This window comes from Carcharhinus amblyrhynchos, chromosome 28, assembly GCF_965287045.1.
Source record: "Carcharhinus amblyrhynchos chromosome 28, sCarAmb.v2.hapA, whole genome shotgun sequence".
Taxonomy (NCBI): Eukaryota; Metazoa; Chordata; class Chondrichthyes; order Carcharhiniformes; family Carcharhinidae; genus Carcharhinus; species Carcharhinus amblyrhynchos.
Genome location: NC_137351.1, coordinates 13442676 through 13460806, shown reverse-complemented (window position 1 = coordinate 13460806; position 18131 = coordinate 13442676). Strand labels below are relative to the sequence as shown.

The following is an 18131-nucleotide window of genomic DNA, read 5'->3' as shown; positions in this document are numbered from 1 at the left end:
GCAGTGTTAATGTAAGCCTACTTGTGACACTAATAAATAAATTTAAAAAGCGTCGCTGTCCCTTTTTAATGTACCCAAATTTTCATCTTTGGCCAAACTTTTGGCCACCTGACTCTCTGGCTTGGCGTCAGATTTTCTGTAATTGTTTCTATAAAGATAGTAGGATGTTCATGGCGTTAAAGGCTAGTTATTCAATTTATCACATAAATCCAAGTTGTTGCATTTGCTGATGGATTGTTTGTCAGGCACTGCCTTGTAAATGTTTGAGATCATCAGCAGTACCAGTGCTTGTGTCCTATCGTTGCGCTGCCTAACATCACCTGTCAGAGTTGTGCAGGTCCAGTGGCGTCTTCTGCACTGGAAGGATTCCATAATTCTGTGATTTGTGTTGTTCACCCTAAATCCAACAAGTTGCATGTTCACATCTCCTTACAGATGCTGCCAGACCTGCTGAGATTTTCCAGCATTTTCTCTTTTTTGGTTTCAGATTCCAGCATCTGCAGTAATTTGCTTTTATTTATTGCGCTGACTGAGACTGGTTAGCTGTTCTCCAATGGAAACTAGCCTCCAATTCCTTTGTCACATTCTAGCTGTCTTCTGCAAACCCTCCAATGTGCATCCTCCTATACCCACCCAGCCCCCACTGTCCCTTTCAGTCACCTCATCCTGAATCTTCAACCTCTGGTTAACTTTCTTCACAAAACGCATGTAATTTACCGAGTTTTCAATCCTTCTGTGCCACTGGGTCTAAATCCTGAAGTTCGCTCACTAGCTACGCCATGCGGACTGCAGTGGTTTAAAAAGATATCTCACCACCCACCATCATCTTGAGGTCAAGTAGGGAGGGGCATTAAATGCTGGTCTTGCCAGCGACACTTGCATCCCATAAATGAATAGAAAAATATCATTTCTAGTTGTTCAACAAAGCCTCAGCATTTGCTCCTTTTCTGCTCTGTGAAGCAACACAAGGTAGTTTTCTACATTAAAGGCACCATGTAATATGTTGTTTCTGTGTTAAGAGCCTGTCAAACAGTTAGCAATTTAAAATAATTGGCAAAAGAAGAGTTTATACTTTATTAGTGTCACAAGTTGACTTACATTAACACTGCAATGAATTTACTGTGAAAATCCCCTAGTCGCCACATTCCAGCACCTGTTTGGGTACAGTGAGGGAGAATTTAGCATGGCCAATCCACCTAACCACCAGAAAGCAGGTTTTTATGCAACCAATTGTTGTGATCTGGAATCTCTGCCAGAAGGGGCAGTGGAAAACTATTCTGTAGTAATTTCAGAAGGAAATTGGTAAGTACTTACTTTGCATTAAGTTTGATGTTTCTCTGCACCCTAGCTATGACTGTAACTCTACATTCTGCATTCTCTCCTTTCCTTCTCTATGAACGGTATGTTTTGTCTATATTTTTGTCATGTTTGGTATAGTGTGCAAGAAACAATACTTTTTGCTGTATGTTAATATATGTGACAATAAGAAATCAAATCAAAGTGTAGTCACTAATGAACTCGATAGGAAATTCAGGCGTACCTTTTTTACCTGAGGACCAGTGTTAATGTGCAGCTTGCTACTTTGTTGGATTTAGGGTGAATAACACAAATCATAGAAACATGGAATTATTTCAGTGCAGACAAGGCCATTCGACCCACTGAATCTGTGCCAACTCTGACAGCTTACCTTATCCAGGATCCCTTCCTCCACCCTATCCTGGTAACCCCACATGTTTATCATGGCTAATTCACCTGACTTGCACGTCTTTGGACTGTGGGAAGAAACCCATGTAGATATGGGGAGAACATGCAAACTCCACACTGATATTGACCCAGGGCTGGAATTGAACCCAGTCCCTGGAGCTATAAGGCAGCAGTGCTGACCACTGTGCCATCGTGCTGTTCCTGCATTTAAGGGAGAAAGGAACAAAAGTGTATATTGATAGGAGGCTACTGAGGAACAACAACACGGGCATAAGCAGTTAGGTTTCATGTTAGTCCAGTTCCTATATTCTAGACTTTGTAGCTTGTTCCTGGTGTTGTGTAACTGTCAGTGTTGCATTTATTCAGATGTCTAGCTCCTTAGGAGAGACACATGGGTCAAGCATCTGGTCAATTGGGTGACAACCGTGTGGAATGGTGTGCCGGAAGGCAGATCTAAAGGAAACTGGAGGAAAGAGAAGAAACCAGGATGCTTAAATCCCTTGCTTTCTGGCTACTGTACTGGTGTCATTCACTGGTCATCTGGACTGTAATACAAGAATCCATCTGTTGACACTGTATCTTTGCATCATGCAGAGAGCTTGCTTGCAACGTTGAGCTATTAAATCTTGCACATGTTGGATTCCTATCTAGACTGGAAGGAACAGGTGCTGATGTGTAACATGAAAACGCGTGAGAGAGAAGCTCCGGTTAGTGAGCTGTATATCTCCCCAGTGCCCACACTAGCAGACTAATATTGTGTGTGCCTTGCTGAATCAAGTATCTTAACGCAATATTTTTACTTTTCAAACAGACGTCCGACTGGAGCAAATATGATGATCGGCTGTTGAAGGCAGTGGAGAAAGGAGATGTGGACAAAGTTGCATCAGTTCTTGCCAAAAGAGGAATTATCTGCACTAAGTTGGATGTGGAGGGTCGATCAGCGTAAGTGTCCGCCGTCGCTCTTACATGTCTTGGTTTGAATTCCGAGCATATTGAATTTCACTTTCTCAACGGGTCGGTTCTGTTGCAGCCAAGATCTTGTTATTTGAGAAATAATGTTGTGCAGTTTGAATTGTACACTTTTAGAATCATGTAGCTTGCATGTTGTAGAATCCTGCGTGAACACATTGCTTTTGCCATTTGTTCAGTGAGGAAATTTGTGAACGTGTGTCTGAGAGGCAGAGTGTGCCCTGTTTATTTATCAAACATGTAGGTCATTGCCCGTCACATAATCTCCATCCCCCTCTCAACACTCTCTCTCTCTCTCTCTCTCTCTCTCTCTCTCTCTCTCTCTCCCTCTCTCTCCCCCCAACTGCCCTTCTTGATCCCCTCCCCGAACGATCCAACTGATTCCTTATCTTTTCATTGTCTGTGCGACTGCACATTCAGCAGTAAGGATGATTTAATACACAATGGCCTGGCTAAAGTCAATAACTGGTCATCTGGAAAATCATGATCGTGTCCCTGCTCTCAAATCTTGCAACATCGCGCTTTTTTTTCTATCAGAGCTACTGTGTTACCAGACCTTGTGTTTTGTCCATTGCGTGTTTAAATTGGACAATATCCTGAAAAATTATTCTGTATCAACTTGCCATCTGCTTAATTATAACTTGCGAGTAGGGTGAATACTCTGTGATCACGATATTCAAATCTGTGTCCAGTTCTGTGGAACATCAGCTGCCGTTCCTTAGCTGGAAGTGATCAAAAACAGCAAATTGAATTGCATGGTTAGAAGTGGGAAAAATGCTCCTGCACAATAGGATTCTATAATTCTATTTTTTTCCTCATTTGTGAGACACGGGTGTCGCTGGCTGGGCAGCATTTATTGCCCAATTCTAGTTGCCCCGAGGGCAGTTGAGTCAACCACATTGCTGTGGCTCTGGAATCGCATGTAGGCCAGACTGAGGACAGCAGATTTCCTTCCTGAAAAAGCATTAGTGAACCAGATGGGTTTTTCCAAGAATTGACAATGGTTTCATGGTCATCAGTAGATTCTTAATTCGAGATTTTTTTTATTGAAGTCAAATTTCACCATCTGCCATGGCGGGATTTGAACCCAGGTCCCCAGAACATTAGCTGAGTTTCTGGATTAATAGTCTAGCGATAGGTATATAGGCCCTTGCATCTCCATATTCTATGGAGGATGGTAACATTCATTATTGTTGGGCTCTTGGCTGAATTAGTTCTGTGCCATAGCTCAAGAATCCTTTGTAATAAGAGCACCTACCACCTAAATTATTGTTGAACCTTGCATTATAACAACTTCTATTCACCTAGCACCTTTAGTTCCAAGGTATTTCACAGGAGATTTATCAAAAAGTTTGACATGAAATCACACAGGGGGATATCAAGGCAGGTGACCAAAAGCTTCATCAAAGATGTAGCGTCTTAAAAGGAGGAGAGAGAGGTGGAAAGGTTGAAGAGGAAATTTCAGACCTTGGCGTTAGGACAGCTGAAGACATGGCCGTCAGTCTTGGAATGGAGTGATTTTTAAATCGTGAAGGTGCCAGATTTGGACAAGAGATCTCTGCTGATTTCTGGGCTGGTGGAGATGAGTGCTAAGGGGGTGAAGTGATGGTGGGATTTGAAAATGAGGAAGTGATGTTGCTTGACTGGGTCAGTGAGTCGGGGGTTGGGTAAACGGCACATTGTGTAAGTTAAGATAATGGCTGCAGAATTTTGGATGAAATTCAGGCTTCTAGAGGGCAGAAAAGCCAATTCTAGAGATAACAAAGGCCTGGATCAGTTTGTTATAGAGTATAATTGAGAGAAACTGAGCAAAAACATATTCTCTGGCATTTTATCCTCTAACTCGGAAAGTTTAATCCAAGTAATTGCTAGAAATAGCACGGTGGCACAATGGTTAGCATTGCTACTTCACAGCGTCAGAGACCCGGTTCAATTCCGGCCTCGGATGACACTGTGGAGTTTCCATGTTCTCCCCATATCTGCGTGGGCTCCCTCTGAGTGCTCCGATTTCCTCCCACAGTCCAAAGATGTGCGGGTTAGGTGGATTGGCCTGCTAAATTGCCCCTTAGCGATGGGACACTGGCTAGGGTAAAAGCATGGGGTCATAGGGAACGGACCTATGTGGGATTGTGCTCGGTGCAGACTCGATGGACCGAATGGTCTCCTTCTCCACTGTAGGATTTATGATTTTATATACAGCAAAAAGAAAATATAGTTTAGTGGTTTGGTTGTGGGACAAAGGATTTACGCTAGGTCATTGCTATCAGTTTCCAGGGTTGTCATGGACATGCTGTGTATTTCCAACTTCCGTCATGTATATTTTCTTATGCTGAGTGTTTTTCATAAATTATAAAATGATGCAACACAGAAGGAGGCCATTTGGCTCATCGTGTCTATGCTGGCTGACAGAACTATTCAATTAATCCCCTTCCCTGGAGCCCTATAAATCTTTCCCTTTTCAAGTACTCATTAAATTTGCTATTAAATCTGGTCCACTGCCCTTCTGGGCAATGAAATCCAGATTGTAACAACTTGGCTGTTGTTTCCTCTTCCCCAAAGAAAATGTTCCCCTTTGGTACTTTTGCTAATGATGTTATATCTATGCCCTCTGATTGCCAGCTCTCTGTCTCTCAAGTTTGAGGTTCCTGATTCCCAAACTCTATGAACAATTTTTCAGCAAAGAGAATTGGGGTGCAATCACCTCCTTGTGCTTTGTCTCCTTTAACCAGTGAATACAGGGGGACATATGTGTATGGGCTAGGATAGCCTGCAGTGATTTCTCCTTAAAGATAACGCTGAGATCACCAAGTCACCGAATGACTTTAGATCTTTCTTGTGTCAATCCATAACAAGGTGGGGTTTAATTAAACACTTAATTTAGCCTCTGAAAGCCTAACTTTTCTAACCGTCAACCTCTCTCCCCACCCCCCTACCAACATGGGGGAAGACTCTAAAATTCTGCAGATGTCCTTCCCACCATGTCCCATTGACCTGGCAGTGATGTTTTAATGAGGGGTGGGGTGGATTACATGGTGGTGGGAGAGTGAGGCTTAAAGTGGCCCAGCGGAATGCGATGGCCTAATGGTATTATCGCTAGACTATTAATCCAGAAACATGGCTAATGTTCTGGGGTCCCGGGTTCGAATCTCGCTGTGCCAGAAGGCGGACTTTGAGTTCAGTGACAATATCTGGAATTAAGAATCTACTGATGACCATGAAACCATTGTCAATTGTCGGAAAACCCATCTGGTTCACTAATGTTCTTTAGGGAAGGAAATCTGCCATCTTTACCCAGTCTGTCCTACATGTGACTCCAGAGGACAACTGCCCTCTGAAATGGCCTAGCAAGCCATTCAATTTCAAGGGCAACTAGGGATGCGCAATAAATGCTGGCCATTCAGCAAAGCCTATGTCCCACGAATGAGTAAAAAAAATTATCACACTCCAGTTTGAGTTCTTAAGGATCAGATTAATGGTCCAGGGACAGAAAGCAACCCGCACTCAGTTGTGTAAGCATGTTGATGAAGACCAGGATTGAGATGCAGGTTAAAAGCATCAAGGATGAGAAATGGTTTGAATGCAAAGAGTCAGTGAGAAGCCAGGGGTTCGAGTGGGTGTAAAGCTAGGAAACTTTTGGAGGACGGAGGAGGGGTAGAAAATAAGAGTTCAAAACACTGGATGGCAATGGCAACAAGAGCAAAATTAATCCTGGTGATGGGTGAATCATGCACTCTGGTGTGAATGGAAGGGAGTTATTTGGTGGAGGTGGGGTAGGGAAGGAGGTGGGACAAGAGAGAGATCACGTGTGGTGATGCGTTGAGAGGGAGGTCAGAATAATTTTTATGTAGCTGCAATAAAGAGTGTTAGACGTTTGATTGTTGATATTGTTTCACAGGGTCCAGAGGGAACCATAAATACACCATTATCTGCCGAGAGAGAGAAATGAGTTATGGTCATAAAGATTTTAGAACAAGGAGTTATTTCTAAGCCTTTCCTTTTTGGAAAGCTTAATTGCACTGCAAATAACAGAATAGTTTCTGACACTGAACCAATTAAGTAGTTGGCTGTCCGCTTGTGTGGATAAATATCTGGCAAAGCTGAAAGCGAACTAATGGAGCTTTGCGTGGTGAGGCTGAATCCAATCGGCAGAGCGGCTTCAAATAGAATTCTTGCGCGTGTCAGCAAGAATTTTTTTATCGGGCACAGTAAAGTCTAGTTAGGATGCACTGATTGAAGATCCCCTGATTCAATAGCGTGCCAAATCTTGTGTACCAGGAAGGGACATTTCAGTGTTTACACCAGCATGAAGTGAGGTCTGGCTCACCCTTGTGCCAATTTGGATTTTGATGCGTCTCAGTTTGGTTCAGTAAAGTTGTGTTGATCTTGGAACAAGTTTTGGCTTCCAGTGTTGATGCTTAATTAGATCGTTATTGACATGGGATTTGAATGTTCCAAGTGATGTGACAGAAGCTTTAAAATAATCAGTCAGTGGCCGAAAAGGTCTCATTTTGAGGCATGAGCCCTGTGGGGATGGTGGGAGTGTGGGGTGTTTGCTGCTGCTGAGGCCAGCAGGGAAAACGCACCAAATCCTACAGCGCCAACCTCATTAGTTATGCAGCTGGGTGTTTTGTGCCATATTCCAAGGCAGGGCACACCTGCTGGTGCTTAGTTCACCGTCATGTCCCGGTGCCATTTTGAAGAGGTGTCCAACATCACTGACTCACTTTGTGAAGAAAGAAGCTGGACCTCCTGAAAATGAAGATTTATCTCTGGATGCGAGACCGAAAACCGTCTTCCTGCGAATGAAGATGGATCAACAGGAATGTTCTGAGGTTGGTAAGTGGATCCCCTCCAAGACACTGAACTGGAATTCCTCCAGTCCCTCTCCCCCCACCCCACCAAAAAATAACCTGCATGCCATGTTGCAGATGTATTTCACACTGGCTCATTTTTCTGCCAGCATCATGAAGAATCTGGTGTGGGGGTCGGGCCCTCATCTGCATCCTATTAACGGGATGCAAATTAGTGTCACGCCGGCCTCTGGAAGGTTTTTCCAACCCTGCCATGGCTCACCCCACGGTAGACCTCACTAAGCTCACGTAGAGGTTGAAACCGATTTCTGGACCTCCTGCCATATCCTCCCTCAGGCTGGTGGGGGCTTATGAGAATTCTGCCTAGGGTTTGAACCCTTTCATTTGTCTTCATGCACAACTGCTGTCTCTGGCAATTCCTTCCTCTTGATGGAAGGGTGGTTGTTGAAAAGAGGAAGAGGTCCAAATTTGATTCTCTCGCGCTCTGTGGACATTTATGCCTTTGTGTAATCTGAAGCACGTTGATGTTGAGTATTCAGACAACAGCCGTCTATTGAAGGCACTTTATCCATCGACATTTGGCCATGTATAATTTTGTGGTTGAGGTGTGGTAGAAGCCTTTTGTGATCGTGGACCTACTCAAAAGGAGATGTGTAAAATGGTAGCAGCTGTTCACCGGCCATGAATGGTCATGTTAAAACACTGCCTACGATTTAGAGTTTAAATTTTCATTTGGATTTCTATTCTTTTTCAGTTTCCATGTGGCAGCAGCTAAAGGAGATGTCCCCTGCATCAATGCAATGCTCTCTCATGGTGTTGATGTTGCAGCAATAGATGCAGCAGGTAAATATTCGCTTTATTTTCCCTTGATTACTCAAAGTGGCCATTATTAAAACTTGGGAGGGGAATACTCTCTCTTCCTAAGAAACTTTTCAACTTGACTCTTAAGGCTGATTCATCAAGTTAATTTCCTTCTCCTCTTCCCTCAGGGCACTTGGATTTTCTGCTTCAAGAAGTAGCAATAGGCTGCTTGTTGCTTTGAACTTTCTTCATTTTTTGGCAGATCCGAGGCTGATCTTCAATCTTAATTCCCCTTTCCTGCTTTGCCCTTTGGTGTTCAAGTCTATCTCGGTCTTGAATGTACTCTGAGCACCCACTGGGCGGCACGGTGGCACTGCTGTCTCACAGCGTCAAGGACCCGGGTTCAATTCCTGGCTTGGATCACTGCCTGTGTGGAGTTTGCACATTTTCCCTATGTTTGCATGGGTTTCCTTTGGATGCTCCAGTTTCACTCCACAGTCTGAAAGACGTGCCGGTCAGGTGCATTGACCCGAACAGGATATGGAGTGTGCAACTTGGGGAATTTCACAATAATTTCATTGCAGTGTGAATATAAGCCTTACTTGTGACTGGAAAATAAGCTTCTTTACTTAACTTCTCTCTGGAGTATAGAATTCCAAGATTCACAGTCTCCTGAGCAAAGAGATTTCTCTCTTATCCTGATCCCACATTCTAGAATCTAGACTCCGCAGCCAGAGGGGATGAGCCTTTTGTCCTTTTAACAAGTTAAGAATTTTATATGATTTAATGAGATCACCTGTTGTTGTTCTAAAATCTAGAAAATGTTGATTTAATTCTACTCTGGGCAACATTCTTATTTGCTTTATTATTGTCACATGTTGTATGCAGTGAAAAGTATTTTTTGTTCCGTGCAATACGGACAAAGCATACTATTCATAGAGAAGGAAAGCAAAGAGTGTAGAATGTTGCGTTACAGTCATAGCTAGGGTGTAGAAACAGATCAACTTAATGCAGGTAAGTCCATTCAAAAGCCTGACAGCAGCAGGGAAGAAGTTGTTCTTGAGTCGGTTGGTACGTGACCTCAGACTTTTGTCTTTTTTCTGGTGGAAGAAAGTGGAGTGGAGTGTGTGTAGGGACCTTAATTATGCTAGCTGCTTGTCTGATGCAGCAGGAAGTGTAGACAGAGTCAACGGTTGTAAGGCTAGTTTGGGTGATGGATTGGGCTATATTCATGACTCTTTGTAGTTCCTTGCGGTCTTGGGCAGAGTAGGAGCCATACCAAGCTGTGATACAACCAGAAAGAATGCTTTCTATGGTGCCTCTGTAAAAGTTGGTGAGAGTCATAGTGGACGTGCCAAATTTCCTTCTCCCGAGTCCGAAGGTTGAGGAAATCACTTTGCATGCTAGGGCCATCCCTTGGCACTGTTACAAAGAAGCTTGGGCCAGTATTGATCCCTTTATCAACACCACTAAAACAGATTCATGTCATTTATCGCCTTGCTGTGTTGCTGTTCATGCTTAAAGTTGGCTGCAGAGCACGTTTAGCTGTCCTGAGGCTGTGAATATAAATGCAGTTTTGTCTCTTTATAAATAGTTGAGCAGTCCTGTAGGCTCATGTCAGCGTGTGCATTCCACATGAGCCTCTTACCAACCTACTTCACCTTGTTCCCAGTGACGTTTTGAAACCAGTATTTTGTTTAAGTTTGGTGTTTTGAAAGTTGATTCTAGTCTGAGTTTCACTCTGGGTCTGAGGGAGGCTCACGTTCCTAGTTCTCCTCTGCAATGAGGTTGAGTACAGGATTTTGTTTATTGAGCATTGACAGTGCATTTTATGTTTTACCTTTCTCTCCATGCCTGCAGTTCAGCACTTCTGGGAAAAAAAACTCCTGTAAGGGATGGGTGGAACTAATGAGCCTCTGTTTACTGTTTTTCGTTGATTGTGAGAATGAGACATGATCATCGATCACTGCAGCCTGTGTGATTGTTGATGCTTTGCAGCTGTTTGTTTTTACAACTGACCACATTGCGAGACCATTTCGGAAGAGATTAGGAGTCACAACAGATTCTCTTCCTTGCAGGAAGGGAAACAATTAAAAAAAACACTAGGGTTTTTACACTAGTCTGGCAACTTTGTTTATTGTTTTTCTGATCACAGTTAGATTCTGAGTTTCACAACTTCCCAGCTCTTCTCCCTAACAACTGTGGGAGTACCGTCACCACAAAGACTGCAGCGGTTCAAGAAGATCATAGAATCCTTACAGTGCAGAAGGAGGCCATTCGGCCCACACAGACAATAATCCCTCCCAGGCCCCTATCCCTGTAACCCCAAGTATTTGCCTCACTGATCCCACTGACATTAAGAGGTAGCTTAGCAAGGCCACATCTTTGGAGTTTGGGAGGAAACTGGACCACCCGGAGGAAACCCACGCAGTCACTGGGAGAACATGCAAACTCCACAAAGTTACCCAAGGCCGGAATTATGGTTAGCACTGTTGCCTTTCAGCACCAGGGATCTAGGTTTGATTTCCAGCTTGGATCGCTGTCTGTGCAGAGTCTGCATATTCTCCTTGTGTCTGTATGGGTTTCCTCTGGGTACTCCAGTTTCCTCCCACAGTCTGAAGATGTGCTAGTTAGGTGTATTGGCCATGCTAAATTCTCCCCCAATGTATCCAAATGGGTGCCGGAATATGGCGACTTGGGGATTTTTCACTAACTTCATTGCAGTGTTAATGTAATCATTTATAAATAAAGGCTTGTATTAATAAACTTCAACTTTGAACCAGAGTCACAAGTGCTGAGAGGGAGCAGAGCTAACCACTGTGCCACCATGTCACTCTTAACACCTCATCACTATTTCCCGCAGGCAGTTAGGATTGGACATCAAAAAGCTTTGCCTCAGCGATGATTTGAGGAATTTAAATAAAATGTTCCCCCTGAGGGTTACCATTTAAAACCATGGCCTTTACAGCCAATTTTAAGTACACACCAAGCTGCCACAAACAGTAATGAGATAAATGATAGAAATATATCTTAGTGGTGTTAGTAGATGGATTAATATTGGCCAAAGCTTTTCTGAAACAGTGCCGTGGGATCGATCTTATTTACCCAAAGGGGCAGTTGAGGCATTTGATCAGCGTGTCACTGCCATTCAAAACTGCTGTGCATTTTTGAGCCTCTTATCGGAACGGGGGTAGACTGTTCAACCCTTTGAATCAATTAGTTCGTAGTTGATCTATAGCTCAACTCGTTAATTTGTTTTGGTTCCACAGTTCTCCGTACTACTTCCTAACCAAAACAAAATCTCATCTTGAATTTTTCAAGGGCACTTGCTGTTTACATCACTGGACTTGTAATCCAGCATGTGTGCATGCCCCGAAAGCACTCAAACTCTTCATAATTCATTCCCGCGCTGTTAAAGTAAAGTTTATTTATTGGTCACAAGTAGGCTTACATAACACTGCAATTAAGTTACTGTGAAAATCCCCTTGTCGCCACACTCCGGCGCCTATTTGGGTCAATGCACCTAAACAGTATTGCTTTATAAAACTCCAAACTATACCAAAGGTTGTAACAGCCGGATGTGACTAAGTACTGTTTCATGAAAGTTTAGTGGTAATAAAACATTTTGTATATCATTTGTAAAGGCCTAATAAACATCGCATAAGTGTTTTGTTAAACACGAACAGATTAAGACCAATTCTATTTGTACATGTTTACCTTAAATGTCAGGCTCCCATCAAGCAACCTTTGGTCACCATACTACTTAGTTTAAAAGGTTCCCTGTTGGTCTGGGCTGCTGGCCTTGTCTTTTTATAAACTTTGTTGCCCCCAAAGATTGTCTTTTGTATGAATCCCCCCCACTATCCGTCAGTCCAAATCCTGGAATAGTCCCTCTGCTTGCTCGCTCCCTGATGTAGTTTTGCTTCTGAGTGAAGGCGACCAACTTGTTTACAAAAAGATACAAAAATAAAACGTTCTTGAGTCTTTTTTTGTCCCCAGAATCTAATGTATTTTCAAGATTTCCATCTGCCTTCAACTTTAAGCAGTTGTACACCAACGAAATTGTCAATTTTTAAAATCTTTATCTTCATAACCTTCATATCTGTTTTTAACCAGAAATAGATTTGCAAATAATTTGTCATTCAACTGGACCATTTGGCTCATCTCCCCACACACTTCCTTTCAGGCTACTTTATCTGGTGCTGTCAACATATCCTTCCATTCCTCTGTCCCTCCTGTTTATCTAGTTTCCCTTAAGATATGTTCCTACGGCAGAGAATTCCACATTCTCACCACTCTGGGTAAACAAGTTTCCCCTCCACTTCCTATTGTGTTTATTAATGACTATCTTAGATTGATGGTTCCCAAAAAGTGGAAACATTTTTTTCAGCATCTACACCATTGAACTTTGTTGTCAGGTCTTGTGTAGAGAAGAGAAACCCAGCCTGTACTGGCTTTCATGTTGGGTATAACTCTTCAGTTTTGGGATCATCCTTGCAAATCTTACTGTCTTCTCCAGTGCTATTTATGTTTTATACAGCTATAGGTTAATTACTTTATTAATATAGAATTAGTTGCTTTTGCTCTTTCATTTTCGTCTTCTAATCCTTTTTCTGCAGGTTTGTTTCTTTTGTATTTCTGTTTAGTTCTCAGCACAGTCCAAGTTAAGCAGCCTGCTTTCATCTACTTTATCCTAGCTCCAAGACATTAGAAATACTTCAGTTTTTCTCAGTTTTTTTCCATTTCTGTGCAACAAATTCCATGTTTATAGGCCCTTTATTGTTAAAAGAATGGCCCCAAGTATTTTACAGGAACGTTATCGACCAGGGTTTGACATCAAGCCACCTGACAAAACATTTGGGGGAGGTGACTTGGCCAAGTAGGGAGGTTTGAAAGAATGTTTTAAAGATGAACAGAAAATTTGAGAGAGTGAATTCCAGAATATGTGGCTCCATGACCATCTGTAGTGGAGTGATTAAAAATGGGGAGGTTCCAGAGGCCAGACTGGAAGGTTTGCAGGGCTATAGTGAGAAGACTTGTTCTTCAAGTGTCTTTGTTGACCCTTGAATCCAATAGTTGTCCATTCACTGGCTGGAGGAAAGATTTAAATACATTGACTGTTCTCTGGGCTGGTTAAAGGTGCATGCTAGCTCCAGAGGAGATTAGTGAAGCTGTTGCAACTGTAAAGGTGAAGAAAACTGATGAAGGAATCTTTCTGTGCTGACTTATTATTGGGATGCATGACCCAATGCTGTTTAAATTTCCAATTTTGTTGTTTCAATCTATTCAGCGTAGCTTCGTTAAACACTGGCTCACATAGATGTGAAATAACAACTGCTCTGCACTGTATAATTTGGTGTTAGCACTGCTGCCTCACAGCGCCAGGGTTCAATTCCTGGCTTAGGTCAATGTCTGTGCAGAGTTTGCACGTTCTCCCCATGTCTGCGTGTGTTTCTTTCTGGTTTCCTCCCACAGTCCTAAAGATGTGCTGGTTAGGTGCATTGGCCGTGCTAAATTCTCCCTCAGTGTACCCGGACAGGCGCAGGAGTGTGGTGACTAGGGGATTTTCACAGCAACTTCACTGTGGTGTTAATGTAAGCCTACTGGTGACACTAATAAATAAACTTTAAAAAATTCTGTACTGGTAAGTCTGAGAGAGAAAATATGAGTGAGCGTCAAATCTTGGGTGCCCGTAAAAGGTGCTGCACAATTTGCATCGCAGTGGACAGTGTGCCATTGCACCCTGTAACACTGATTTAGATTGCCTGTGCCAACAAAGTGGTTACACTGGCATCTTCATTTTGCTAATTTATTTCCTGTAAACTCTTGTTGGTCCTATTGTTCTGTTCTTGACGGGCTGTGCTCCAAATCCTCTTCCTAGAGAGCTGGCGGACCCATTCCCAGGGCTCTGCTATTGTCGCAGCATGGCTTCTTCCCTAATTGAAGCAAGCCTGATAAAACATGTCATTGAAGAGCTTGATATTCTTCCATTCGGCTTCTCAGTTTGTGAGAAAGCATTTAATCTCCGCTTGGTGTTTCCTTTCACAGTGCAGCTGCAATTAGGAGCTGGCTGTATTTGTCCTGAAGCCACATCCTGCCACTCTACTGCCTGGTGGGCTGAACACATTTTCATTTGCTTGGTTCAGAGGAAACTGATTTCCTCTTGCTCGGAGATGAATGAAGCTGAGTGAACTAAACTTTTATCTGGAGTCGTACCCAGTTTGCACTATTCTAACTTCAGACATTCTGTAGCTGAAGTGTATGGTATCAGGATTACACTGATAAATTTGCCACAGTGCAGTTAGTAATTGTACTACAAACTGCCCATGTTAATGAGGATTGTTAGGCATGATTACGGATAAAGGCTTGAATTAAATACTTGAATTTCCATAGTGCTTTGTAGATCTCAGCACATCCCGAATGCGTTGCATTCAATAAAGTACTTCTATGGTCACTGTAGTATAGAAAACATAGAAGCCAGATTAGGCACAGCAAGCTCAGTCATCAGCACTGCTGCTGCCAGGGACCTGGATTCGATTCCTGGCTTGGGTCACTGTCTGTGTGGAGTTTGCACATTCTCCCTGTGTCTATGTGGGTTTTCTCTGGGTGCTCCCACAGTCCAAAGATGTGTGGGTTAGGTGAATTGGCCATGCTACATTGCCCTTTGGTGTCCTGGGATGTGTAGGATAGACGGATTAGTGAGGTTATGGGGCCAGGACCGAGTTAGGATTGTTGTCAGTGCAGACTCGATGGGACCAAAGGACCTCTTTCTGCCCTGTAGGGATTCTGTGATCCTACCAACAATGCAATAATGATCGGAATACCTCTTTCGGTGATGTTGGTTGAGGGATAAGTATTGGCCTGGACACACACAAAACTACCTGGCTTAAATTCAAAAAATGTTGCCTCCTAAGGGGGCAGATGAGGTCTTAATTTAACATCCTATCTGAAAGATGACACTTCCGACAGTGCGGCACTCCTTCAATGCTGCACTGGGTTTGTCAACCCATATTTTTTACTGGCGCTTCTGAGGTGCAACTTGAATCTCTGACCTTCAGATGTGGAGTTGAGAGCGTGACCCACTGAAGGAACATGTCAAACAACCATTAGCGAGATGACTTGCCAGAGTTCCTTAGTGCTGTCATAGGTTAAGGAATTCATTGCGATTGAGTCTGCTTTGTGTTACAGTTCTGTTGTTACGAGTGATTTTTTTTATTGCTTCCCCATAGGACGGAGTGTATTACATCATGCTGCTCGAAATGGACAGCCGTTATGTTTGCAGCGGTTACTCCAGGTACGTTGAATTGGCTATAATAAAAACAAAGTGCTGTAATGCTCAACAGGTCAGGCAGCATCTGTGGAGACAGAAACCGAGTTTACATTGCAACTCAGATAACTTGTTCAGAACTAGAGTTGGGATCGCCTATTGTCTAATGACTTGGTTGGGGTAAACATCTATCAAAAACCATTCAGTGTTAGTTAAATGATGCACACTGATGTCCCAAAAGTTAAAATTCCCAATAGAAAAAGTGATGCTTACAGAACTTCAAGATGTGAATTGAGTGAAAGTTGTTAAAGTGGTTTGCGTGCATGAAGTATACACAGTGATTAGCACTGCTGCCTCCCAGTGCCAGGGATCCGGGTTAGATTCCTGACTTGGGTCACTGTCTGTGTGGAGTCTGTATGTTCTCACAGTGTCTGTGTATGTTTCCTCCGGGTGCTCCAGTTTCCTCCCACAGTCTGAAAGACTTGCTGGCTTGGTGCATTGGCCATGCTGAATTCTCCCTCAGTGTACCCAAACAGGCGCCGGAGTGTGGTGACTAGGGGATTTTCACAATAACTTTGTTGCAGTATTAATGTAAGCCAACTTGTGACACTAACAAATGAATCTTATATAGCTTAATTTGGGAGTTATACTTGCAGAGATTGGTTATCTTCCTCAGATCAAAGGTTGAAAAATAGTGATGTAACTTGTTCCTTGTGAAGGAACGGTTTTCAAAAAACTCTGGAGAGAAATGAGGCTTCATTCAGGAACAAAAGCTTCTCTCTGCTGCTCTAAATAATGTATGCAGATTAAATATTAATTCCGCATTCAAGAATGTCTTAAATAAATCAATTTGTTTTGCAGCAAAATTGCCCTGTCGACAGCGTAGACCTTCATGGGAGATCTGCTCTTCATGATGCAGGTGAGTACCAGGCTGCTTAAATTCGTCGTTTGTTTAGAAGTCTAAGGTGGGCCTTAATAGAATTCTAGTGGACAATTCTCCCAAAAAATTTCTTAGTGTCGGATTTGCATAAAAACTGGAGTAAATTGTGATTTTTTTTTTTCTCAGCAGGAGTTTCCAAATGAATTTTCTACACTCTACTATGCAGAGTGCCCGAGCGTGATTCACTCCAGAACACTGAGGGTGGGGCCTATTCCCACTGGAGAGGCCGGTAGCATAGTGCTGAGTGGGCCATTGCGCATGTGCCAATCTGTCAGCACTGAGATCGGTGCATGCACAGCGACCCCTGTCTGCTAGCCTTACTGATCGCTGGCCAGCTCAATTGCCCTTGGATGTGCCCGGGCCCAGCGTTGGCTCACTTCGATCTCACGCCCTGCTCCCTCTGCCCTGATCGCTCGCCTCCATCCCCCACTGATCTCTACTGCAGGGTGGCAGCAGGAGTCCCCATGCCTGCTGATTGTCCTGTCCCCTAGGCACTGGCCCATGCCTGGTGGGCAGTGCTGAGATGTCCCCTGGGCACTGGCAGTTTTCCCTTTGGGCAGTGCCAAGATGGCAATGCCCAGGGGGCATCCCTGGCATCCACCGCTTTGATTGCCCTCCCCCTCAGTCCAGGAGGATCAGGTTGCCAGTTCCACGCAAGTGGGGAGCTATACTAAGCCCTACTTGAGTGAACGATGCCTGGCAGGGGTAGGGAGATGCTCGTGGGCCTTGAGTCTTCAGTTCCAGGCCCACTAATAGGATTTAAGTAGCAGTAAAATGAGCTGCTGCAAACATAATACAGCTCAAATTGGCGCAGAACTGCCGGTGCCAGAAATCTGGCGCTGGGAGATGTGCGGAGGCCCGGATGCCTGTCCCTTCCCATCCCTGCGGATGTCTAGGCAGTGAATAAGAGTTTCCGCTGGAATTTTAATGAAGAGTAATAGCACACTGTTTCATACTGTACACGTAGACTGTCGATGCTGTCCCACATGTCTTTGTGGAGAAAGTGTTTCTGCAACATACTCTTGTGCAAAGCTATATCATTTGTTTGGGGCTATCTTTAACAATGAATCGCAGAGTTAGCGAGCTCTGACTTCGTTCAACCAGGGTAAGACCATTCTCTCTCGAGCATCATTTCAAAAATTAAATGCTTCAAATATGATAAGGTGTGTAAAAATTGAGCAAACTAGATTTGGGGCAGCAAGGTCAGAACAGTTGTTGGTGTGTGAATGTTGCAGCTCCGGCCCAACTCCCATTGTGATTCAATGTCGTGTCTACACCCTTTCCTGTCTGCAAATCACTAATCTGAAGCTCATAATTTCAGCAGATAGCTATTTTTAAACACATTTATATAGTCCTCTTCACAACCTTCAGACATCTCCCAGCACTTTGCAGCTGATGCAGTACTTTTGAAGTGTAGACACTTTTGTAACATACGCAACACAGCAAACAATTTGCACTTAACAAGATCCTGCAAACATCAAGACTACAAGACGTACATATGACCAGTGGGAAACATGGTACTGTTGATGGACATGGGTGAGGTGGCTTATCTCTGTTAGTTTCACTTTCCTGTGCTTCATCCCTCCCATTTTTGAGGTTGCCAGATCCATTTTTAATTTGGAAATTTCACACACCATCT

At 43.4% G+C, this 18131-nt stretch overlaps 1 protein-coding gene across 3 annotated transcripts in view; it reads left to right on the top strand.

Annotated features, from left to right (window-relative positions):
* LOC145359445 (uveal autoantigen with coiled-coil domains and ankyrin repeats protein-like) overlaps positions 1 to 18131 on the top strand; it is a 157707-nt gene that overhangs the window by 66329 nt on the left and 73247 nt on the right. For all 3 annotated transcript variants that reach the window (XM_080213995.1, XM_080213993.1, XM_080213994.1), the window contains exons 2-5: positions 2516 to 2646; positions 8239 to 8327; positions 15515 to 15579; positions 16414 to 16471. In XM_080213995.1, the coding sequence (XP_080070121.1) occupies positions 2516 to 2646; positions 8239 to 8327; positions 15515 to 15579; positions 16414 to 16471 (343 nt within the window). The remainder of the gene's footprint in view (positions 1 to 2515; positions 2647 to 8238; positions 8328 to 15514; positions 15580 to 16413; positions 16472 to 18131) is intronic.